This window comes from Bombus vosnesenskii, unplaced genomic scaffold, assembly GCF_011952255.1.
Source record: "Bombus vosnesenskii isolate JDL3184/JDL3185 unplaced genomic scaffold, Bvos_JDL3184-5_v1.1 scf7180000013370, whole genome shotgun sequence".
Taxonomy (NCBI): domain Eukaryota; kingdom Metazoa; phylum Arthropoda; class Insecta; order Hymenoptera; family Apidae; genus Bombus; species Bombus vosnesenskii.
This window is the reverse complement of record NW_022883003.1, coordinates 527423-553462: the sequence shown is the minus strand read 5'-3', so window position 1 is coordinate 553462 and position 26040 is coordinate 527423. Positions and strand designations below refer to the sequence as shown.

At 32.5% G+C, this 26040-nt stretch overlaps 5 protein-coding genes and 1 long non-coding RNA gene across 12 annotated transcripts; 2 read left to right on the top strand and 4 right to left on the bottom strand.

Annotated features, from left to right (window-relative positions):
- Positions 1-1445: 1445 nt before the first annotated feature.
- On the bottom strand, positions 1446-14999 carry LOC117237385 (alpha-actinin, sarcomeric). 5 transcript variants are annotated; one of them, XM_033501294.1, is made up of 12 exons: positions 13954-14094; positions 13452-13576; positions 7303-7537; positions 6881-7216; positions 6566-6655; positions 6066-6151; positions 5511-5856; positions 5145-5421; positions 4899-5070; positions 4162-4827; positions 3790-4086; positions 1446-3716 (listed from the first exon to the last, which is right to left on the bottom strand). In XM_033501294.1, exons 2-12 carry the CDS (start codon positions 13551-13553, stop codon positions 3558-3560), a joined length of 2766 nt encoding a protein of 921 aa, XP_033357185.1. In that variant the 5' UTR covers positions 13554-13576; positions 13954-14094; the 3' UTR covers positions 1446-3557. The 5 variants fall into 5 exon arrangements, with proteins under 5 accessions (XP_033357185.1, XP_033357181.1, XP_033357184.1 ...); XM_033501290.1 differs by lacking the exon at positions 6066-6151 and having other exon boundaries at positions 6570-6655; XM_033501293.1 differs by lacking the exon at positions 6566-6655.
- A 406-nt stretch (positions 15000-15405) lies between these two features.
- Positions 15406-17349, top strand: LOC117237395 (uncharacterized protein C19orf47 homolog). The gene is made up of 3 exons (XM_033501310.1): positions 15406-15761; positions 15845-16915; positions 17043-17349. Exons 1-3 carry the CDS (start codon positions 15743-15745, stop codon positions 17183-17185), a joined length of 1233 nt encoding a protein of 410 aa, XP_033357201.1. The 5' UTR covers positions 15406-15742; the 3' UTR covers positions 17186-17349.
- Positions 17350-17936: 587 nt separating this feature from the next.
- LOC117237404 lies at positions 17937-18876 on the bottom strand. The gene is made up of 3 exons (XR_004493997.1): positions 18436-18876; positions 18174-18323; positions 17937-18047 (listed from the first exon to the last, which is right to left on the bottom strand). It is a non-coding gene; the product is annotated as an uncharacterized LOC117237404 (long non-coding RNA).
- Positions 18877-18977: 101 nt separating this feature from the next.
- Positions 18978-20641, bottom strand: LOC117237396. 3 transcript variants are annotated; one of them, XM_033501314.1, is made up of 3 exons: positions 19862-20641; positions 19204-19768; positions 19042-19112 (listed from the first exon to the last, which is right to left on the bottom strand). In XM_033501314.1, exons 1-2 carry the CDS (start codon positions 20469-20471, stop codon positions 19317-19319), a joined length of 1062 nt encoding a protein of 353 aa, XP_033357205.1. In that variant the 5' UTR covers positions 20472-20641; the 3' UTR covers positions 19042-19112; positions 19204-19316. The 3 variants fall into 3 exon arrangements, with proteins under 3 accessions (XP_033357204.1, XP_033357205.1, XP_033357203.1); XM_033501313.1 differs by having other exon boundaries at positions 18978-19112; positions 19214-20641; XM_033501312.1 differs by having other exon boundaries at positions 19204-20641.
- An 89-nt stretch (positions 20642-20730) lies between these two features.
- LOC117237386 (probable cytosolic oligopeptidase A) lies at positions 20731-24227 on the top strand. The gene is made up of 11 exons (XM_033501295.1): positions 20731-21164; positions 21316-21479; positions 21563-21957; positions 22023-22179; positions 22300-22536; positions 22619-22745; positions 22824-23208; positions 23279-23391; positions 23465-23632; positions 23720-23851; positions 23927-24227. The coding sequence occupies exons 1-11, from the start codon at positions 21061-21063 to the stop codon at positions 24192-24194; spliced, it is 2250 nt and encodes a 749-aa protein (XP_033357186.1). The 5' UTR covers positions 20731-21060; the 3' UTR covers positions 24195-24227.
- A 262-nt stretch (positions 24228-24489) lies between these two features.
- LOC117237398 (syntaxin-8) lies at positions 24490-25982 on the bottom strand. The gene is made up of 6 exons (XM_033501316.1): positions 25861-25982; positions 25569-25625; positions 25295-25489; positions 24959-25212; positions 24808-24900; positions 24490-24726 (listed from the first exon to the last, which is right to left on the bottom strand). The coding sequence occupies exons 2-6, from the start codon at positions 25601-25603 to the stop codon at positions 24563-24565; spliced, it is 741 nt and encodes a 246-aa protein (XP_033357207.1). The 5' UTR covers positions 25604-25625; positions 25861-25982; the 3' UTR covers positions 24490-24562.
- Between the last annotated feature and the right edge of the window lie 58 nt (positions 25983-26040).

The following is a 26040-nucleotide window of genomic DNA, read 5'->3' as shown; positions in this document are numbered from 1 at the left end:
TTATAATTGCAATCATGTTCTTCACCTTTTCCATCACCGTCTGTATCAACGCCCAATATGAATACTAATGCAATTATAACTTTTACGCACATTGATACTCTTTCCCTTTTTGCCTGTATCCTTACGTGTGCAGGCACATCTCGTTCTTCACGCTGGATAAATCATATGCGTGCTGATGCATCTTTTATGTTCTTCCATGGGTGCTAACGGGATTCTTCTAGTCTCTTTTGTTTTTGGAGATCGAATAACTAATAGAGTTACACAATCAGGTCGAACACCGTTAAGGAACGGTCTGAGGCGCAAAATAAGCACTACGGTTGCACCTAGAACGGACGCGACAACAAGCAGGGCTACCCTCAGATTCACCCCGAGTCTCAGAGATCGACAAAAGTCAAAGACGAAGGATAAAACTCTACAAAATGTAACGACAAGACCTAGGCGACCGCCTGTTATCGACTACGATTATTACGAGGACGAGGAGGAATCGGTGGTTGGAAAATCTACTTTCAACGGAAAACTCTTCCTCACCAGCAAAGGAACCTTCCGATGTCTGGATCAAGGCAATTTCCCACATCCCGACTCTTGCAAAAAATTTATTACTTGCGCCAGAATGGTGAACGGTCAGGTAATCGGAGCTGAGTACACTTGTCCCGATAAACTATCCTTTGATCCGGTCGGTGGTATTTGCAATTGGTCAGCCGGACTTGGCTGCAAAGAATAATTTCTCCTAAATCATTAATTAAACGATGTCTTAAAAGTCGCATAGATCAGACATAAAGTAATTTTTAATTCATATTTAAACTAAATCATGACCAATTCATTATACAACGAACAAGAAAGATTCGGCTGAATTTTTACAAACGCATGTAGCCATATCTAACGGAAACGAAGCGTGGTGATATTATAGTTAAAAATTTGCCTGTAAATATTATAGTTATTGTATATACATAGATCTAGTTTACTTTATTGCATGGCGTATCGATGAAATAACTTAAGCGTTAGTACATGTAGTACCGAGAAACTTAATAAAGTGTATCTTTGTAAAATACATGTACTTGTAAAACTCTTTGCACTCGATCAAAAACGTTGAATCGGAATTACATATATAATAAGTTTTACGTTTGGAATAAAAGCATTCATTTTTAACCACACTGTTAGAAATTTTTATTTAAATAGCCTTTGTTATATCGCCCACTTGATATGACGCATATTAGGATACGTTAAAAATAACTACCCAATCTTGTCGCTTTATTTTTGATACAAAACTTGAACGGTCTTCTCTCTCTCTCTCTCTCTATCTCTCTCTCTCTCTCTTTCGCTCTCTTTCTCTCCCTCTCTTTCTCTCTTTAAAGACCATTTTTTATTTTCTCATAGTTTGATTTTACAATGCTTTTTGTTATTAAACTAGCTGAGGAAGATGGAACTGATAAAACAAAAATAGGTAGAATAGTTGACAAGTGTAATATGCAATACGATACGATTGTCCAACTGATGTGTAGATCGAATTAAGATTGTAGAAGTTACATTAAATGATTTAAAATTATAAGAATTATAATTATACATATATGTGATTATTAATGAGAATGTATACGTATACACAATACGATATGAACGCATCGAACAATTTGATTTTCAAAACTATTTCTTTCGGCTATACATACATTGAACACATATGTACTTGTTACAGATTCATTATGTTTCGATATCAAAATGAATGTTCATAATCTCAACCTTCTGTGTATGTATGTCGTGTGCGTGCGCGTGTGCATGTGTGTCTGTGTATTTATATATATATGCCTCAGGTTATACTATTCAGTAGATCTCCCCAGTTCTTTTTATGTTGTTCATTTCTATAAAAAGCCCAATAATAATTTTATTTTTTAACAAAAATAAATGTAAGAGGAATTAAAGTGAACTCGTAAAACGCGTTAAGATACATATTAAAGAAGCACTAGTTCAAAGCAAAAAACGTCACAGTACTTTTTTCTCCTCTCGAATGAGTAATTGCATTTCACACACGAGCGTCTTCCATGACCTTAAATAACAATGATTCGACAAAATGATATTTAGACTGCTGAATATAAATTGTGATCTAATAAACATGACACAAAGAATGGCGGTTGCTATTTGAAAATTTTACATAATGGGTCTTATATTACATTGGCCTTTCATTTATCACTTCTGTCAAATATTTATAAAAATAAATACTTTGAAAAAGTGGCTTTGTTTTACTACCATAATTAATTATCGGAACAATAATAAATAATCGTTTAATTCAAATAAATAAATAATTTGCTTTCTTTAGCATCGTTTCGCATTATTATTTAATATACGATTTACGAAATGTAAAAGCGGCCCCCCCCCTCTTTCGTTAAGAATTCGTTATGCCGCTTATTATAAAAAAATATGAATGTTGTGTTCGATTTCGAGCGTAGTATTTTCTGGATTCTTAGCGAGAAAGTCGTTTCGTACGTATGTACGAATTTCCAAATATTCGTTTATATCGTTAATATTATTAATTTATACACACATTATGAATTTTCGCATATTTTACGAACATCGATTTGCGCCTTACGTTTGAATCTGAGTAACTGTTTCTTTCCAAAGCTTATTTTATAAAAAATCCCATCATCTCCTGCTGGATTATATATGAATAGGAACTGTGAGATACTCATATTTAGTTTTTCAACTGAAACAATCATCTCGTTTAGACAAATCAAACTTTTATTTCCAAGGAAAAATTAAGCTATTTTTTGTATGATACGATTTAAACAGCTTTTTCAAAAATATACAAATACTCCCAATAAAATGGAATATTTTTTGAACAATATGTACGACTGCAATATCGATGCATGCGAAAATTGTACGTAATAAACCGTTTAATCACGTTTTCCATTTTAACATATTAATCATTTATGGAACTATATTATCCTCTCCTTTTCTGGAACGTTTACGGAAAGGAAATGCTTATTATTCTCTCTATTATTGGTACTCGTGTGACTTCTCGGACATGTTTATATACAATTGAAACATTAACTTACTAATTATAGGACTCACCGTAGACATAGGCAAGAAGCAAACGTTCTAGAAGAATCTGTTGTATTCGATTGTGCTACTCTTTTAACGTCAAGGTATCTAAATTGTGTATATTTATTGTCACTGTACAGACTTATTTAAGTACGGACCACCTTCATCGAGCGCTATACGTCAATTTCATCTCGTGATAACGATAGAGAATAGACATCTTAGCAAATATCAGTGTATCAAAATTTATCGGTATAGCTCTCAGGTTCCTTTACGTTAAAAAAATATCACGAATAAAAAATTGCTAACTCGTGACACGTATAAACGTATTAGAGCCTTTTCATCCCAAACGCTCCGAATATTATACTATATTTCTTGAGGCTAGTCAATGATTCTTTGATCGCGTTGAGATTCTCAATTTATAAAGATGCGTTAGAGTACCAAAACGTGCGACATACGTTTCAAATAACATTTCATCTGCTTTTTAAAATGGAAATCGTTCAAAAAGTTTTCATGATTTTTGATATGTATCCTTACAAATCTGATTCACCGTATAGAGCAGTAGAGAATGAACGATAATCCAATGCTCCAGGGATTGCATTCGGTCCCTTGTATGGAGGCATTCGTTGAATACAGTATTCAGCCTGATCAGGTGGCAATTCTCTCCTCAGTTCGTCGGCCAAAATGTATGGCTAAACGATACAAATAATAATTAATTAATATTTCGAAATAAAATTGTGATCATTTAGATAAAAGTATGCAAACCTTGTCTCCAGCAAGTATACGGAAACTATCGATTACTTGCTCGGCTGTGTCTGTATCTGTAGATTCGCGAGTCATAAAGTCTAGGAACGCATCGAAATGTACGTAACCAGAATTATTTGGATCAACAATAGCCAGAATACGCTGGAAATCGATGTCACCTTGCCTATCCTTTCCAATGGAATAACCCAGAGAAACAAGACAGGATTTGAATTCATCAGGAGCCAATCTACCTGTACGGTTCTTGTCAAAATGATTGAAACTACTACGAAATTCATTAAGTTGTTCTTGCGTAATACCCTACAATACACATTAAATTTATTTTAGTCGTTGGAAAAAAGATGAAGAGATAATTTAAAAAAAAAGGAATGTTACCTTCGAATCTCTAGTAAGAATTTGGTTTTCGACTTCATTAATGTTACGATTTATCGAAGTAAGTAATTGTTCCCATCCAACTCGTAAAGTTTCCATCGTATACTGAGTGTATCGGTTCTCAAATATCATGCCTTCTTGGACAGCTTGGTGAATCTTCTCCAGTTCTTCAAGATGAGCTTTGTATTGATAAACCGCTTGTTCATATTCCTTCAGACGATGTAATTGATCTTCCAAAGTACCCTGAAGACCGAGACCAATAGCTGTAACTGCGTCTAGTTGACGTTCTATCCACGGACCAACGGCATTAGCTTTCTCAGCAAACTGTCGTCGAAGTAATTCATTATTCTGTTGTTTGCGAAGTTCCGCTTGCAGTGTACCGTCACGCTGAGGTACAAGTTGTCTGACATCGCTCCATTTCTTCGTAAGGTCCAAAGCAGTGAGAGTAGTGTACGGATTTTCAAGACCTCCCGGAATTTGGAACTGTTTGACTGTTGATTCAACTTCACGCACTAATCCCACAATAGCATTGTATTCTTTATCAGCTTCTCCAAGAGTTGCTTTAAACGCAGCATGAGCATCCATTAAACCTTGGATTTCCTCCATCGTATGAACGATAAACATATCTACTAGATCTTCCCTGGTTCCATCCAACCAATTATTGAATGGCTAAAAATTATGTCATAATCATTAAATACCGGAAAAGATTTTTTACCACATACGTAATAATATAAACTTACAGCAGCTCGTTTAGCGAATTCCAAATGTAGGACGTCGATCTTTTCAAGAATACGTTCGGCCTCATCTAACGCCTGACGTCTACGTTGGGTAAGAGTACCCAAGCGATCCCATTGGTCGCAAATTCGTTGACATCTAGCATTAACGGACGCACTATCGTGATACTCCAAGGTACTATAAAAGAAAATACCAATGTTATTATGAACATATCTTCAAAATAATTTGGTGCAAGTATTTTGCAAAATTACTTGAGCTCCTGAGCAATGGCAGCTATCTGTTCCACGCGATCCTGATGCGCCGCAAGATCAGATTCGAAAGCTTCATGCTTTTTCTTCAAAGCTTTGAGTTCATTGAGTTTGCACTGTCGGAAATGTTGTGATGTGAGCATCTCTTCCTTTCCTGCAGTCCATTCTTCATGAGCATCAGCTTTATGTTTAAATTTCTGAGCCAAATGTTCCAAACGCTCGAGACGCATCATTTCCGACAAGAGCCATTCTTCGAATGACTTCTCTGCCAACTCTAAACCTATAATCGAATCAAATGATCTTGGTACTTTCGTCAAAAGTACTTGTTACTTCGTCATCAGAGTTGACACAAGTGTTAGAATATTTTACCTTTCCAAGCCTTATTTATATCGGATACCATTTTTCCTTCAGTTGGCATATAAGCAGGTCGATTGCTGAGTCGCAGTTTCGTTTGTAAAGTGTTAAAATTCGTTTCGAGTTTGGCTTTTTGCTCAACTCGCGGTGGTTTATGCTTACGACGGTACGTTCTATATTCTTCTAATTTTTTCTGACAACCGGCAAGGGAATTATCGGTCTGACGACTAGCCAACCAAGGCATGGTTCGTCTTATCCATTCCAGTAAATCAGATGCCAGTCGTTCGTATTCTTCCATGAGTCTCTCATTTTCTTGATTCACTTTTAGAACTTTACATATTCTGTTTGCGGCAGTCTCTGCCTACAATGAAAAGTAGAAATTCACCTTATGAAACAGAGATCTTCAATGTATCGTTGTAACCGCTATATGTGCGTCGATATGTTTGGGTAAAAGCATATCATCGGAAATTTGTTTCCAATTTAGTTGTGGTTAAACATTCAACGAGTAAATTGTACACAGATAATACGATTTTTATGTGTTATAGGTTAATTTCAAATGCAAACACACACCTTTTGTGCACCGCTAAAGCAGTGGTAGTATGAGGAAACGTAGGTCATCACAGCTCTCTCATCAGGCATTGCTGTATTTCGCATATCTAGAAAAACACATTCGGAAAAACTCAAACCATGCAATGTTAGCTTAAGAATGTCCACTGAAAAATTTTGTTTGTCTTCTATCAAGGAGTGTAATTTTAATTGATATTTGTAATTCTCATTGATGTATTAGAAATATATTAATTGTCTCTAGCTAATATCATGAATTGGCTGTACAGTGTACATTGTAGGGGTAACGGAAACAAACCTATAGATAAATCAAGAAAATCTTTCCAACAGTCAACATTTTGTCTGTAAGTACGTAGCATTTGAACATAAAACAAGTATAAGTTATACAATGAAATTAGCATGATGAAACACTGTTAAGTGTAAGTATACGATGATAGTGTATTAGTGAAAGATAGCACAGGTCGTTTTGTAACCAAAGTAAGGGAACAACACGCATTTCTTTACGCTGACCTGCTGAGCACCTTGGAACGCATGGTAGTAGCAGGACACGTACGTCATGATTGCACGCTCATCTGGCTTGGGTGTGTTGATCAAATCTATATGATATCAAGGGAATATAATATTAAGAATCTATTCGTTTAAGTGATAGAATAAGCTCATCTGATCGTAGTTCCATCCTGAACCCCAACAAAATGCCTAAACTATTTGGTTAAAAAATATCTCTATCACGTTAATCGACAGTATGCAAAGTGTAACGCATTTAACATTTGCTTTGAATGTGACGAAACGTTTAAAAAAAAAATATATATATATATACTTACCATCGGGATCTAACATACGAGGAATGTCGAGATACTTTTCAGCAACATCAAAGGCAGTGTTCAAATTTTCTAAAGGATTATCCTTGCTAAGTTTATTGTAATCAATCAAATCAGGGCGATGACGATGAATGAGCGCGCAAAACGCCAAACCATCCTTGAAGGATAGATGGAAGTTTTGAACATTGACATTTTTATACGGTGCAGTTTTACGCTGACACCACAGCAAAAGGCCCTCTTTAGCAGTCATTTCTTCCACAGAAATGTCTTGAATAGCAAATCTCAAAATGATGGTCCAGATCATGCCCAATGTCATCTTCAAGTTGCCATCCACGATTTCTGGTAAAAATTAAACAATGACCTTGAATTTTATTCAACTTTACTCAACTCCTACAAGGAACTGTTCAAAGAATCATGATATTTACCCTCTGCTCCGATAGAAACTAATTTTACACCTTTACTGGCAATGTAATCAAGAGCTTTATTCACATTCGCGATCTTGTGGAACCTCATTTTGCCTCTGTCTGGTCTTGGCAGAGTTTCGCCAGAAATTACTTCAAGTAGTAACATTAATTTCAGTCCATTTCTAAAGTCTTCTTCGATCGATTCGATAGCGGTTCCAGCTTTGCGAAGGTGCGAATTGCACCATGCTGTGAATGTCTGCAAATATAAACATAACATTGATGTTCACTCATTTTCTATTTATCTATTTCTAATTTCTCAATAATATCTCGATATCTTTTTTCTCAATATCTCAATCTCTACAGGATCGATTAAACAGTAATGTTTCACGGTTACAAAGAATTTAAAATGGAGAATTGAGCTTGAATGCTGCTTAGCATATATTTTAGTAACGACCCCAATCCCTCCTGCTATATATATCTCCTGTCCCGGTTCTTAAACTGTGCTTCCCATTGCCCAGGCTAAAGATTTTCAAACCTTTGATATCTTGAAGCATAAAATTCGATATACTCAAACACACGATAACGATCTCAATTACTTTATACCATATCCCATGGTTAAATGAAGCAATTGACTTGAAACATACTTTATTTGAAAAACAGTTATTTATTTGTTAAATATTGCAATATTCGATTTATACAAAAATAAATATCACACAGATATCTTCTTCTCCTATCTTCTAATATATAGCATGTAGCATTAATGAACATATCTTACAAAAAAAAAAGCTTTTAATTTAGTTTGAAATACAATTAAAGAATAGTGTAGCATGGTAACATAAATAAATGTTGAAAACAGACACGTTTCTTATTATTTCATTAATTACAAATTATATCTCTCCGAGAATACAATATAATAAGTTCGATAAAAACAAGTATTATATACAATCATTGATTTGACGATATTATTGATAACATCGTTACAGTCAACTCTAGGTTGTTGAAAAATGCATAAAGATGTGAAAAGGAAACGACATCGATACTTGTAAATTTTTTTAAAGGGGAATGGGCAGGGAGAGAAAAATATTGCCTGAAATTTAATACGGCTAGCGTGAAGCGCGACCGGCCAAAATTGGACATGAGCCACCTTAACTTCTACGAGCGCTCTAAGATCTATTTGTAAAACATTGACTCCTCCCGCGCTGAGCGCTGAAGCATTTCGAACACGTTCTGATCCGTTTTATTTTCAATCAGAATATTAAATTAATATTTCCACATTCTTTAATTTATCATTCGTAGGTATAAGCTATTTGGATTTTAGTTCAATCACCGATATATTTACTGGAACCGAAGAGGAAGAGAGCGGAGGGAGGGGGGGGGCAGGGGCGCTCTATTTCAACGGCTAAGCAAAAAGTTAGAAATAAAGGAAAAATTGAAAACTGATGAATGGCACAGAAATTACAACACGATTAAATTCATTGCTGATAAATCATTTGATCTATATCTATACGAGAACCATGGTCGTGTTTCTCTTGAAGAACCGAATTCTGTTTCAAAAATAAGTTTCGTGAGAATTCGCGAGGATTTTATAATCTCGTAACTTTTTCATCGTAGCTATTGCTGTATTTCTATAAATATCCAACGTTTCTTTGCTTTTTCCTGTAATTGCACAATACAAAAGGTTACAAATATTACCGGACAAACAAATTCCGTTACATAAACGGTAACTTTACAAAAGTAAACCGAATATCGAGTTATGTAAACAAACTATACAATCATAGTTGCACAGAATAACAATGGAGTTACGAGGTTTTCTTTACTTACGTTCGTGACTCATGCCCATCCTTTTATAAACGGAAAGAATGTCTCGCGTGTCAATGAGTTAATGACACGATATAAACAGATGATTTTTATTTGCAAGATATACTCTCGGTCGATCGAACGATCGATCGCCAAAATCATTTCACGCTACGCACGATCAAATAAATCTTTTGCTGGCTATATCGTTGTAACGGGCTGTCGGGACAAATGTAAGTAGAAAAGTATATAAATCCGACTGTCTACACAAAATTTTTACAGCTACCTGCAGTTGCACCAAAAATAAACGCAGTTAAACACGAAACGCCCTGAATACGATGCACATAATTCACGTAACCCAAATTCTAAATATCGCGCGTGAACACGCTTGCAACTTATATCTATTCTTAAATTCTGGCATTGAATTTCTTTTCGTTTGTGTCAAACTTCCATAAGATAGCTGAAACTTCTACTCTGTTCTTACCATTAACAGTTACACGACGCGCTATACGTACATATACATATACATATCCTTCATAGTCGGTGAAAAATTATTGGCCAAAGCGGCCAATTAACGAATCCTTTCTACGCAACTCCGCTGTACCTTGAAACACACGAATTTAAGGCCAAAATGTACGATAAAGTAAGAGATAGAGCGACAGGAGAACGAAATTGCCAAGTTACTTTTATGATACACGTGAAAATCGCGTAGCAATGAAACTGTTGTAAAAGATATTTACGAGAACCGGTGTACGAACACATTATCGGTTCGCAGCATTCTATTATTCCGGCGTTGAAATAAAGCACAGGTGGCGATGCGGCCGGTTAGATCAAATAACATTAGTTACATGAAACAAATGAAATTTTTACATGTTTCACAAGAGTGGTTCAGCGGTTTCAGCAACATCGTCGTCCTATTTGCGATAGATCCTAGAGAATGTGTCGCGTAACCGATCGACTGAACATCGCGTTATGTAGCGCCGCGGGCTAATCGGCCGCGGAAACTCAATGACTTTGGTTCGCGCGATGTAAACGATTGAGGTAAAGGAATTCAAGGAAAAAGATGTTACTCTGCGCCATCAATTGCGTTTCTCTACGCACAACATGCCGAAAATAATCCTGGAAGATCATACGTAACGGAAAATATCATGGTCGACGTTCTATTTGCGGACAGTATCACCGCAGCGGGTGGAAATACTGAAAATTCATTCAAGAAACCATTCCAACCGGTTACACTGAACGCAGATATTTCGCGTAATTATCGTTCGACCTTTGCAAACGGCGAATAGTTGGCTGAAAATAGTAAAACGTGGGTGTCGATTGCATTTTAACGAAGCGTAATCGCGGAATTCGCAATAAACAGCCGGCAAAGGTGTTCAGGCGCGCGGAACTTATCATCGCATAACAATCGACTTACTGGTGCATAGCATGCGTGGGTCACCCGATTCCAATCTAAGATTTGGCGTACAGCCGAAACTTCTCAAAGGTTAACGATCTTCTGCTCGCATCGAGTAAGAAATCGATCGATAGCTCTCGCTCGTTCGCAACTTTAACTCTGCGGCTCCCCTATCTTTGGAACTTCCAATATTCGTACAGTTTCTGGTTGATAAAACAATTCATTGTTATCGCCGGAACGCGTTACAAATTGTTTTTAAAACGATTTTTCTTCTTTCGTCCTATCGAAAGATTATACGTAACACGCTGTCACTTTACGAACCCTACTCACACGAACGCTACACGATCAGATCTTGGAGCAATGTGCGACAACAGAGAACAGCATACTTTACACAATCGCAGGTAAGATCGTGTCGTGAACGACCGGCATAAACGCCGGTTAAATTTGAAAACGGCGATCGATCAGAGAATATGATCGATGTCTTCGACCGCGTGCATTATCTATATATATATATATATATATATATATATATATATATGTCAATGTCAGCTCCGTGCAAACGTAAACGACGAAGAAAGTAAGTATATACTTATATACATGAGTGCTGTTATATCCCTGACGAACCGTAACGAGTATCACCGTATCGCACCACGTAAAATAACCAGTTGACAGTAACACTAGATAAGCAGTTCCGTAACCTTCGACGATTCTCCGCAACAACACGTTTCTACGTTAGTGTACTTCACCACCACACAACAATCGCAAATTTCTCTATTACACGTATCTATGCACAGAATGCGATTACGAATAAAAATTAAGACGTCAACGAGAACCTGTAATTAACAACCAATTAAGTTGGTATCTTTCGCGTACAGATCGTATCCAGCGAAGACGAAGCCTGTGGATCAAAGCTAATTCGAATGACGCGACAAAATTATAGAAAAATTTCGACAATTTGAAGAAAGAAGTCGTTTCGTTCAAGATGTTCGTAAGTAGATAAAGTCAAACGGAAATCGTGAAACAAGCGCAAGAACAGCGAGTTTTCGCAAAGCATCAAGCAACGTGACCCATTTGAAAGCGAAAGAAAAAAATGCCTATCACCGTCCCCCGGAATGTTTCGTGCGCAGTTCGAAAGCCGTCCAAGTGGCCGAGATTTTATGAGAAATTATACAGTTAACTAGCCGACAGCTTAGTTTCCCGAATATGTTACTATCTATATATTTAATCATTGTATGAAAGATACATGTATGAAAATATTAAACGATATAAATATGCTATTGGTAATTAATGAGAATATGAAGGACGAGAGAGATGAAACTCTTATTTTTCTTTTAAAGGAAATAAATATACTTTCGTGGTTGAAATATTATCACACGAAGATTTTTTCCAATTAGTCTACGTACTATGTATCTTAAAGTGTGATTGTTAACGTGTCAAAAATATCCCTCAAAAAATGCTTAATAACCAAGATAAAAGTATCTACAAATCTTTGGATTTTATTTCTAGAATGTTAAGTAAGCAAATTAAAATATCTTTTGAAAATTGTGAATTCGAAAAATGATAACAATAAGAACATTGAAAATTATTTCGAGCATATGATAAATTATCGATAAAAATATCAGATTTGTGTTATTTAACATCGATAAATTAACTAACACATCAGGAATGTGATATCAAGATAAGATTAATATCAAGATAAAGCTCTCATTGGCAAAAGACTGAAAATAGGGAACGAAAATTAGAAACGGTAATTTCATAAGATTCAAATTCTGTAAGAACTCCACTCGGCTCTGGTTCATCGAGCCAATTGTCAGACAAACATAGTTCCGTAATAATTTACATATCTAAGTATTTCTAACAACGATACTTCGAGACTGATACAAATGAAGAAACGATCCAGTAACGAAATAATCACAAAATTGTCGCATGTGCCAATGAAACCGACGATACCGCAATCTTATTTCAACGATCAAAAATCGAGGAACATCAACGAAACTACGATAGCTTAAAATGACTCAGTGCTCGATTATTTTTGTCATAAAGTCTGAAAATACAATCCAAAGGGCTGCCACATCTAACGTCCCATGTAATCGAGTCGGTCTTGAGAGCCTTGAGCCTCTGCCAAAAATGAAGAAAACATTTTCAACGCGTACTTGAAGCTGTTCCATTTTATCAATTGACACCGTATTAATCTGCTACCCTTGTATCTTCTCCGGGTATTTCTTCTAGCATAATTATCTCTCCGTATATTACGAATCAAAATTTGCGTCAAAGAAACGTTCATTGTTAATCGAAGACACTTTGCGTTTTAATCTTTATACACAGCATTTTAAAATATAATACCTACAATTCACAGAGAAGTAGAAGATATTTCGGACGTATAATGGAAAGCATAAACATGTACAAGAAATAGAAGATCAGCGACAACAGCGATAGTCTTTCTCTCAGAAATGAAACTAAAATTAGATATTAAATGTTTTGCGATAAATACAAAATTAACTCTGAAAAAGTGAAGTTCGTTCGATTTGCGAAAATCGCGTACTATTGATAATTTGTATAAAATAAAATCAATTAAAATAAGACACTTTCATTATCATTAAGATCATATGCGATGTATTCGCTTATTATATGCCGTCGTATGTATCCTAATACAACATTTGAAAATCGTATCATGCTCCGTGAGGTTATGTACAGTAGTTCAAAAATCTAGTAGGCAAATATTCTGTAAGTGATAAACGTTCAGAATGAACACCTTCACTGTGAAAATAATAATAACATTTTACAAATTTGCAAAACAAAAAAGTAGGCTAAACAAATGTACTCGTCACAAATAGGAACATTAAAGTACCAGTTCAATCGCTCAATATGCAATATGATATATCGTTGTCCAGTACTATATAACTAAATCGAAGTTTTTTTATCGAAGCAAAAAGAAATATATAAAATTCTATTAAATAAAAACGAGACAAATTCAACTCACCTTTTTCTGCTGTTTTTCCCAAGCTGGGTCCAAAAGACCTTCCCTCTCCCATTCTTCTTCGGGCTCCATGTATCCATCCCCGTAAGCTTCCATGTCGTTCATCCTTCCGCGGATATATCACGTTCCTTTAAATGTAAATGATTTCTATGTCACACAGCTACAAACGTTTTCGTATGTACAAATCAACGAGCAAACACTTGAATATGCTGATCTCGATCATAACCGAGACTGACAATTTGTTCGGACATTTCTTACACTTGTTTCACGCTAATACTGATCATAAAGACTAAATGCATTGTTGATAAAAAAATGTAAGTTGCCGATACAAAAAAAAAACGAAAAGGAAATTACACGCGCGCACAGGCGATAAAAAGAGAGAAAGAAAGAAAATGGAAATATAAGTTAAAAAGAAAATAAATGAAGATTTGAGAAAAAATAAAGAAAAATGAACAAATAACTGAAAATGAAAAAAAGGTGTACGTTTTGTAACGTGAAAACGTACCCGCTAAGTCCAGAAAATGTTCGGTTCGTGTCGTTCTTTCTCTCGCGCTGACCCCTCTGCCACGAGTCTGACACACGATTTGCTCGCCGGCGCACGAGCCTCCCCTCCCACGCTATCGCTCTCTTTCTCTCTCTCTCTCTCTCTCTCTCTCTCTCGCGAGCTCTCTCTCTCTCTCTCTCTCTCTCTTTCACCCTTGCTCATTACTTTAGTTGCTAGCTTTCCTTGATTCTACCCGTACCATTTACTTACTCAACACCCTGTCGCTCTTCCTACGCAACAGCTTTCGTAGCTAACCCCCGCGAATTGTAATAATGCAATCAAGTATTCCAGTGATATATATTATCAGTAGATCGAAAACTTAATTAGACTGCTTAACAAAATATGCTAGAATACATTATCCCTCTTTTTATGTATATGTCTCATATGTATCATTATCTGTAATACGTATTCACAAAATCAAACATAACATATGTAAACCTAATTATAAAACTAAATTCAGTTAAATATCGATGTAAGTTCATAACTTAAGTTTATAGATATTTCATAATATGTAAACTCTGTCTAAAAAACAAATTAAAAAGAACTGAATGAATCCTAGTTAAGTATGTTTACTATTAACAAAATTCATATTCTTGTTCAAATAACGCATACAACAAATTCAAATAAAGACAAAATCAAATGTTGCTTAGAAGATAAAGTATCGCATTTAAATAAGAATTCATTATAAATAAACAAAGCATTTCCGTAAGGTTTTTACAGCACAACGAACTCTTGTTACGTTTATCGGTTTGTTTCAAACTCGGTTTCATAGAAAACTACATACCCCAATACATCTGCCGAAACTAACCTCCGTTCTTCTTTTAAGCGCGAATCTCGCCCAGCAAACGGCTTAGAGAATATGAAGATATCGAAAATAGTATCAAAGACGACTATGACACCTGATTCACCCACACACGATAAAAATAGTACGGTAATTCGTGTGAAATTTCCAAAACAACAAGAGTAACACCATTCCTCCGAGACTTCACGGACATGCAGGCATAAGCATTTTATACCTAGAACGGCAACAATTGCATCAGTCAAACTTATAATATTCAATTTCTTACTTACTTCAAATATATTATACTTTCCAATTTAAAACGTACATAAGTATTGTTCTTTTCAATTATAAAATATAATAAATTTTTGTTCAGATAATTTACATTTTTGTAATATATTATACGAAATTAATGAATATTACCATTTTATTAGAAATTTATAACTTCTTTTACACAGAGCTATATGTATTGTACATTTATTTTGTAATAGTGTACAAATTTAAAGATAATTTCAATTCATTTATAAATAAAAATTGCCACTTATGACTAATGCTTATATTTGCCGGTGGTGTCGCCACGTGAGACTTTCTCTAAAATTTTATCTAAGCATTCCAATTTCACTCATGCATTTGTGTTCATATATGTACAGGCGACTAGACATGAATAGACCTGAATAGACCTGAAGCTTCAAGCAATGGAATGCCGATGTTTATTATCATTTTTTAACAATATTCTGTGATATTTTTTTCAACAAATTATAATTGAACATTTCTTCTTATCTATATATTCGAAACAGTATATTTTCGTTCACAAAAATATTTATTTTAAGTGAATTTGTGTACAATATAACAAATTTTGTAAAATATGTGAAATAATATTGTTAATTTGTCTGTGAATGATATATTTTTAACGTATGAAATTATTTATAAAACATTATCGTGTCAAAGAATAAAAATAACCTAATCGGTAAAATGGCATCATCATTATCAGGTATATAGAATTTTTTGTAATTTTCCTAATTTTTCAATTTTTGTGTAAAAATTATCATTTGTTACTATCTTTTTCTTTTATAGCATATTGGGTAAAATTTTTTAAAGGAGCTGGGTTTCCTCAAGATGTAGCTACAAAACATGCTGTTGTGTTTTCCAATAATCGTATTAAACCAGACATGTTACCTGATTTGGACAAACCTAGTCTCAAAGAAATGGGAATTACTTTAATGGGAGATATGATTGCTATTTTAAGATATGCAAAAAAAGTAGTAGAAGAGACAACATGTGAAAGATTCTTAGTTGATACAGAAGATAATGTTGGAAAGCCCAAACCAATGATTAAAAAAGTAACAACAAAAGCAGCTAGTTCTACTTCTAAAGTTATTGCTACTAAACTTAAATCTGATGCAATAATCACAAAAAAGATCGTTAAGATTCCAACAACTTCAGTCAAGAAAACTGTTGTTGCTAAAAAATCAGCATCAACATCAGGTGAAATAATTACAGATCTTGCTAATCAAAAGAAGCAGACCATCCTTAAAAGAAAATTAAAAGAGGACAATGAATTTGATAGTAATAATGAAGACGAGTGGCAGGAACCACCTAAAAAACTAAAATCACTTGATAATAAAGATAATAAAGTAGGATATACTGTAATACTTCCAAAAGGATCAACATCTAGAAGTCAACAAATTCTTAAAAACTCTGTAGAACAAAAACGAACTGTATTTGACAGGCTGGGTGACAGTTCTGTAACTAGTACAACAAATCCAACTGAAACGTCACAGACATTTAATATTACTGGATTAGGGAAAGATATCCTTAAAAGATCTGTGAGTGTTTTTAATCGATTAGGAGATAAAGATGCCAAAAAGGATAATATCTTAACACAAGCAGGTATATTGAAAAATGGAACAAATAGTGTAGGAATATTAAAAAGCAGAAGTTCCAATACAAGAACTTCGATTCTTACAACAAATAAAATTGTACCAAAAAATGTAGGCACAATGCGAGCTGATCAAGAAGCAAATAGAAAAGTTATGTCAAATAGTGTTACACAATTAGTGAAAACAACGAAAAGAATTTCTTTTAACAACACATCTTTAAGAGACAACAGATTGATAAAATCCAATGTTACATCTGGAAAGCTAGGTATGTAGCCCAACATCAATAACGCTGTTTACACATCTTTATAATTCTTTATAATTATATAATAATATGAATCTTTATAATTTTCACTGTACCAATTTTTTTAACTTTTATGCAATATTTTTGTTAGCTTCAGAAAGGTTAACTTCGATACCGGCAAAAGCACGTTTGGGAATGGTTAAAACAAGCAGTACTAAACAAGTAACTTTCGACAGAATTGCAACGGTAGCGCACGTGAAGAAACCGGATGTTTTCAGTCGCCTTGGAATTTGAGACTAATCATTTATATTGTTTATTTCTTATTAAACTAGTATATTTGTGACTATGAATCCTTTGTACAAAGTTATATAGTTCCCTATTGCGTAAATATTAAAACGCAGGAAAATGATTATGTTAACTAAAGAAAAAATCAAATACAGACTCTTCAAAAAGTTTAATCGTTTATATTGATTGCAGTATCGTACAGTATAACAAATATCATAATACATTATAATTGAAATAGGCATGACATAATTGTATTTTCATATTTTATAACAAAATGATTGACACATTAATTTAAGGATATTATTGTATAAATGTAAGTAAAAAAGGATGGATAATTGAATTATTCACACGTATAAAAAGTAGATTATTTATTATAAATAAGCAATAAAATTTTTATACAAAACAACTTATCTTAATTAAAAATTACAAAATACTCAAATCGACAGAGAAATATACAATTTTCATTTACATAAATCTTAAATTTATGCCTGTATGTTATGAATAAATAAATAATTTATAATAAAAATATATAAAAATAGTATATGCATTAAAACAAGTATATCGTAATAATGACAAAATCGATACACTTCTTTTCCTCCAGAAACAAAAAATGATTTTTTACATTTGCTCTAATCATTTTCATCATACTTTATGTTATTTTCCATTATTAAAGCTTATGTAAGACTGCAAGTAATAAAATTTCTAACACTTGCAAAACCGCATCTAATTCATACTACTACATAATTTATGAAATACAATATATAAGAAATATTAAATTTATTATTAAATTCTTTAATTTCAACTTCAATTACCATACAACTCGATCAGTGGATGGAATGTTCCATAATGGCTGAAAATCCTCGGGATACAGCTGAAAATTAAATTACAGAGTATACAAAACTGATATTTGGACAATTTTTGCGATAACTTTTACATAGTGCAATATATATGTTGTTTCACGTGTATAAAAACAAGCATCGATTTAATCGTACTCAACCTGTTTATTATAAAATCATATATTTTATAGAAAAGAAGGGGGACGATCGTGATTCCACACACTTTCCCAACAAGCACTATTTGTAATTGCTCCAAAATACTATGTTACACCAAACATTAAACAGAATGTGTCAGACATGCCAAACTTCAACTAGACCAAACAAACAAATCACATTTGTTACAAATCTAACAATTTGTTTATAACACATTTTTATAGTACTAAGTTTCAAATACATGGTTAATAAAATTACATTAACGCCCACCTTTTCGTATGATCGTTGTTAGCAAACTTCAATGGCAATATGGTATTATCCTGTAAAAAGCAAATAATTACAGTCTCAGAGGAACAGAAGTGTTACGATTTAACATTATACATAACAAATAGAAGCTTTGTAGTGTTCTAATGGACAGATTAGATCCAATAGACTCAAACATAATAAATACTTCTTACAAAACAATTTTTATATTGCTAAATACCACTTTTAAAAAGTAGCAATTGATGCAGCATGTGACAAAAATATTTTTTATCACTACATGTTATTAGATATAATTTTAAAGCATTACATAAAAAAATCAGTCACTTATAAAATAAACGCCATATATGCTTATATGTATCATTATCTGTATACACATATATACATACATGGGTGTGAAAATGTAAATAGAAAGAAATATATACATATACACATATGTATATGTCTGCATACATATATATGTATACACATCACACATGTATATACAGATATATATGTATACATATTACATGTTTATATACAAATATATACATATACATGTATATTATTTATGTACTTATGTACATATTTATATATATATATAGTACAGATATTAATAACGCAACTTTCGTTCCATGTGAAAAGCATTTGTATGATGTTTCAGCAACAAACTGACAAACATGCTGACACATTTCTCCTTGATACACCTGAAAATATTGATATATCCTCTATTGTATATGTAACAATTTTTTACATTAAATTCAGTAATCATAGTAACAAACTAAAATAACATATTACTTTCATTAACTTTTTATAATCCACTGATCGGAAAATATGTTCAAAATCTTTGGTTGACCTCTCCAGAGATTCGTCATTAAGTGGATTTAAAAGATTTACGATCAATTCCCCCTTCAGTTTGATCCCGAGTTCTTACTATTTAAATGACAAATTGCACAAAACTCTAAAGATACTTTGTCTGAATTAACATGAAGACAGATTCCAGTATTATCTAAAGTTTGAGATATTTCATCTGCTTTAAAAAGGTTGGATGCATCATTTAAACTATCCACTGTATTCATCATCTCGTCACATTTTGGAAGATCTTCAAATATATCCATATTGAAAGAAGAAAACTGATCAAAATCGATACCAATGGTATCAGTATCTTTTTTTTCATTTGCATTGGGTAAATCTGCTTGAGCAATTGGTAATAAATTGTTTAGCTCCTTTGTATTATCCATATAATTATCTTCAGATATTAAATTGGTAGTTGATGTTATTAAGTTTGTTTCTTCTTTACTTTGAAGGTTGTTCTTAACATTGACTATTGTACTTTTGGAAACAGTATAATTGTGATCCGAATCTAAAAAAGATGAAGAAATTTTATCAATGCTTGAATTCTTACAAGCAAGTTGCCTTTGGGAATTAATATATGATTCATTGTTTGGATCTTTACTTGTACCACGTTCGATCAATGAATCATTATTGACATTTGTAATAAATATATCGGTATTTTGAGTATTCAATATATTCTCCTTCACATTTGTAGAACATGTACATTTGTGTTGAACATCTAATTCATTTGGACACTCAGAAACATGATTCAAACGCAATGAATTCCTCTTCTGTGTACTAATCTTTTGAAGACCATCATTGATAGTCTTCAATAACGCAGTAATACTGGTATTATTGTTTAATACGCTCTTGAAATAAGCAACTTCACCAGTTAACCGTTTAAGGTCAATACCCTGTCTTTTTATAATGTTTACTAAATTTTTGTTTTCTTGCTGATAAAATAATAGCTTATTTTCTATTTTCTCTAGGTACGCTTTTTTCTTGAGCCGATTTTCTCGAGCCATTAAAGCATTTCTGTTAAGACAAGGCCTTTTAGAAGGACCTCGACCTCGCTTTCGTGGTTCTATAACAATCTCGTTTTCGGGTACAGCAGGTTGTTGCGTATTCCTTGGCGATTCTCTCAACCTCATTTTATGCTTTGTTTCATATACATCATTTCCTTCTGTCGAATTTTCCCATTTAATATTACCTCCACGTAGCTTGCCTGACATTGTTACAGATGTCGATTTTGTGGTAATGATTGAAACAGCAAAATTTATTGCAGAAATAGTTTCAATGTACCAAATAATATCGTAATATCAATCTCTCTGTATAATGTCTCACTATCTACGCGTCAGAAAATACGCAATTTTTTCTACCTAATTGAAGTTATCCTAATGTAAATGTACCTAGATAGTAAGTGATCTCGAATCACAAAATAGGAACTTTATTCTAAATTTTAATGACATTCATAGTGGCGCCATCGCAAATGTATCGTAACAAATACAATTTATGATTACATAACAAGAAATTCATTTTAGAATGTGATCTAGTTTATTTATTTATTTTATTGTTTAAGAGCAAAATTTTTCACATAACTGTACCTATTCTAAAAACTATTTCAACAAAGTTATAAACTATTGTGAAACTATTAAAAATGCAGTTAAATGTCTACAGAATTTAATCGTATAATATGTAGTTCATGACTAAATTTTGGCTAGTTCAGTGAAGAAAATAGGAATTAAATAGTACAAAGCGTCGTTTGTAACCAAAAAGACTTGTTTTTAATTGAAGATGTAATTTAGAAAGTTGTAAAACATAATGTTTTTAAGAAATATCAAAATGGCTTCATTTTGTGGCAAAAGAATTATTCTATCACAAAATAGTTTTTTAAAAATTCCAAGACGTAATGGTTATTTGATTCTGTATGTATACTGTAATTATTTTATTCGAAATAAAAATTACATAATTTTATTCTCAACTTAATACTTAATAAGTTTTGTATGTAAATATTCTGTATAATTTTCTTTGCACAACATATTAATGGTTTTAGTGATTAATCATATTTCTATTTAGTGTCCCAGAAATCGGAGAAGATTTACCAGGAAAATATCCTTTACTAAAAGAAGATAAAAGTCCGGAATTTACAAATATTACAATAGAAAAATGTGTTGCTGTTATTGGAAGGCAATCATTAGAATTTGAAGAAACAGTTAAAACCTTAGGGAAACAAATAGAAAGTAATTCTTTTATTTTACTTATGTTATAATCTTTTAATTTAAGATTATTGAAAACACTTATGTTTTGTAAAATTGATTTACAGATGTTAACAGTATTTCTCCAGAAAATTTATTTAAAAACATATTAAACCCTATAGAGGAGATAGATGCCTCTTTGAATATTACATGGGGCATTGCAAAAACATTATATTTAGGAAATCAAAGTTTAATGCCTACACAATATTATATAAGTATTAGTGAACGTGCTAAACGAGCTTCCGCTTTTAAATACATTAATGTATCAATATATCAAGCATGTAAAAATGTCTTGAATAATAATGAAAGTGAATTAAATGTTGAACAGAAAAGAATTTTAGCAAGATATATATTGGAAGGGAGATTAAATGGATTAGAATTGTCTGAGAAGAAAAAAGAACAATTTGCAGCATTGAAAGTATGGTTGTCTGAAAAAATTAAAAAATATTCACAAAAAGCGCAGGTTTGTAAATAACAAAATGTGCAAATATAAGTTAAAGAAATATTAATACTATTTTATCTTCATAGGCAGCCATAAATAGTCTTACTTTTACTATAAGAGATCCTAATATTGTAAGAGATTTTCCTGAAGACCTACTAAAATCTATGGCAGTAAATCCTACACAGTTCCTTGCAGGACCATGGATAGTAATTTTAACTCCTGATATCGTGGAACCATTTATGGGTATAAATCTATCTATAAAATTGAAAGTTTATTGATCATAATAAAATTTATCTTTAATGTTGTAAATTAACCAAATATAATGAAATTAAAGATTAATTTTTTCTAATGTATATTGTTTAGAACATTGCCATGATCGTGCTGTAAGATGGAGAGTTTGGGATGCAAATGTTATCAAAGCATCTTTATTACATGATAGATCGATACAAACAAGTACAACATTAGAAGAAATTAGACAGAAAAGAAATCAAGAGGCTCATTTATTGGGATACAAGTCATTTACTGATTTAAGTATGGAAACTAAGATGGCAGGCAGTGTACAAAATATTCACTATGTATTGGATAATTTACTAGCCACAGGTAAAATTTGTATAACTACATTTGCATCGAGTATGCAGTATTATATATGACCAGTATTATTGATTTGCTTTGTCTATAAAAGCTCGACCTGCTCAAGAACATGAAATTAAAGAACTTCAAGTATTTGCAAATGAAAAAGGTTTAGATGGTGCACTTCAACATTGGGACATAGCATATTGGGGTAGAAAACAACTACATTCTGTGTACATGTAATTATAAAATAAAATTCAGAAACACTTTGTAATAAAAAAGAATATAAATATATATCATTGCAATATCATTTACAGGTACAAGGAAGAGGATTTAAATAATTATTTTCCTCTACCGAAAGTATTATGTGGCTTATTTGAACTTATTGAAACGTTATTTGATGTAAAGATTATTGAATCCAAGAAGCTAGATCTCTGGCATAAAGATGTTCGATTTTTTGATGTCTTTGATTTAAAACATTCAAGTACTGATCCAGTAGGTAGTTTTTATTTAGATCCATATGCAAGAGGAGATGAGAAAGTCCGAGTGTCACAGAATGCAGGATATACAGTAGAAATACAAAACAGAAGTAAAATATGTGGCATAAAACCATTAGTTGCATTAATATTCAATTTCGCACCACCCATGGGTGAGAAACCTTCTTTACTTTCATTTAAAGACCTTCAAACGTTATTTCGGCAGGTAAATTTTATGCATATAAAAATAAAGTTTAAGGTACTTATTTTTCTTAATATTATTCTTTGTCATTTAGTTTGGACACGCATTACATCATATATTAACAAAGGTGGAATACACACATATTGCAGGACTTTCGTTTGTAGAATGGGATGCACTATTTATTTCTGACTATCTTCTTGAGAATTGGTAGATTTAAAATCTTCATATTCTTTATAATTTACAACTACATATATTGTTTAATGTTTTATTTGCTTATTAGGTTATATGAACCATCATTTGTGCAAAGAATTTCATGTCATCAAGTTACTGAAGAACCATTACCTCTTAATATAGTTGAAAAAGTAAGGGATTCAAAGACGCATTTATCTGGTTACAATTTATGTAAAGAACTGTATTTGTCAGAACTTGATTTAGAATTATATTCTGGGTAAGATTGGATACTATAAATATATATAAATGTTATTTGAATAATAAATATAGTAATATATTTTATGATTTCCTCTAAAATTTGTAGCAAAGAATATTGGAATAGCATAATGAACCGCTTATGGAAAAAATATTTTGTACTTCCTCCATATAAGAAGGACAGCCATGTTTGTTCTTTTGATGCTATCTTTAGTGGACAATGGGCAGCTGCTTATTACAGGTAAGATTTTGTAAATATTAGAATATACATATGTTCTACTGTAGTATTGAAAAAATAAAAATTTTATAATTTCAGTCATGTTTGGTCAAAAATGATTGCTGCTGATTTGTACAGTGCTTTTCAAGATGTCTCTTATAAGAATAAAGAATCATTGAAGGAACTCGGTCGAAGATATCGCGAATCATTTTTATCTGTTGGTGGTACTTATTCTGCACGTGAGAATTTCAGAAAATTTAGTGGAAGAGATCCCAGTCCAAAAGCACTTCTGAAAAACCTTAGATTGGATACAAAATGTAGTATGTCAGAAATTACTAATAATACGATCCAAGGAAACTTGAAATAACTTAAGCAACAAAATGTAATTTGTATAAAGATAGATAATGAAAAAATTTGTTTTCTATCAGAAAAGTTGATTTCATTGTAATATTAATATAGCGATATAATATTGCGATATAATATGTCAGGTTTTTATCACAAACACAAATATTTGTTTTAATTTGTATTATATATATATATATATATATATATTGCTTATAAGTATAATATAATTCTTATAATACAAATACTGGTCTAAAATTAATAGATAATTAAGAAAATAAAATGTAGTAATTTCTAAGAACGGAATTTTTACATATGCATATATACAGAACATTAATTTACATTAAACGAAATACCTAACAGTTTTCATATAGTAATTGAATGCATTAAAAATTATGGAAGTAAAGCAACTATGACGATACAAATAAAAAGTAAAATTATTACTATCCAGTAACCACATGTACGATCTTTGAAATTAATTGTTTGTACATGCTGCGTTTTGGTAATTAATGATTCATCAGTCCTATCCATATGATTGGATAAATTATCGATTATTTCTACATAAAAATATAAAACTTTTAAAGTAAATTTTATATCTTCAAATTGATAAAGAATAAGTAATATTAAATTTAAGTTACCATTTTGGTGATCCACTTCATTGCTAATGGTTTGACCAATTTGTTTTTGCCTTGCAATGACTTTACATAACTCTTCCAAGCCTTTATTTTGCTCTATAAAAGTATTGGAAAAGTATTATACAAATCTGGTAAAAGATATCAAAATTTATACCTTCTAGAATCCTATCTTGTTGAGTCATAAGATCAACAACACATATTTGTGTATCTATAGGTTTATCATCGTCGTCATCAGCTGCCCAAGAGGTTGTGCCTCCATCTGCAAAAGCTGATGTTCCTGATGTAAGTAAATTTGCACGAGAAGATACAAGATTATTTGTACGTGCGTCACACAATTTTTGTAATTGTACATCCCTGCTCTTCAATATTTCAATTTGACGTATTCTTCTTTCTGCTTCTTCAGCAGTTCTGCATATCTTTGTATTTTAAGGAAAAAATTTCTATGCTGGTAGGTCCTACTTCTTAATCAAATGAACATGTAAAAGGATACATAGCTTTAGATTTTAAAGCATCATCCACTTTGTTCTTAAGTTGTTGGACTTCACGATTATACTGTTTCAGACGAATTCGTATATTTGCAGATATACTTGCATATGCTTGCAAAGTTTTTGAATGTTTATTGCGAGCTGTAAATTGTTCCATAATCTCTCTGTAAAGTTTCTCACAGGCATCATATTCCGTTAACCTATGTAATTTAAACAAACACTTAAGTAACAGTTTTCATCTCAGAAGTAAATAAAGAAACCAAGGTTAATTATTCTTACCAGGGATCGTTGTCTTCGATATAAATGAGTGCCATTTTCGTGAATTTGTATATAAGTCTAATGTATGAAAAATAAAACTACGTTAAAATATTATTTGAATAGTGACATATCCACATAAATTTCTTGTATGTTATTGCAGTGTTATCTGCACATAATAATATATTTTGCAATTGTTGATGGTGAGGCATCAAAAGAAAAGAAATCTTCCTTTACATTAGCAACTGTTTAATATCTGGGTAAACAGGAATGCCTTAGTAAGCAAATTGAGTTTTGAAAAAGTATTACAATTTACCTAGTCGAACAATTTATCGTCAAGAATGTAACATAACCACGGATTGGCGCATGCGTTTATAACGATAATTAAAGAAAATGATGGAGGGGATTTAGCATGAAGGAGAAGGTAAAAAGAGATCGTTTGTGAGAGTGAAACAAAGAGAACCAAAGGGAAAATTAACGGGTGGAAAAAAGAAGA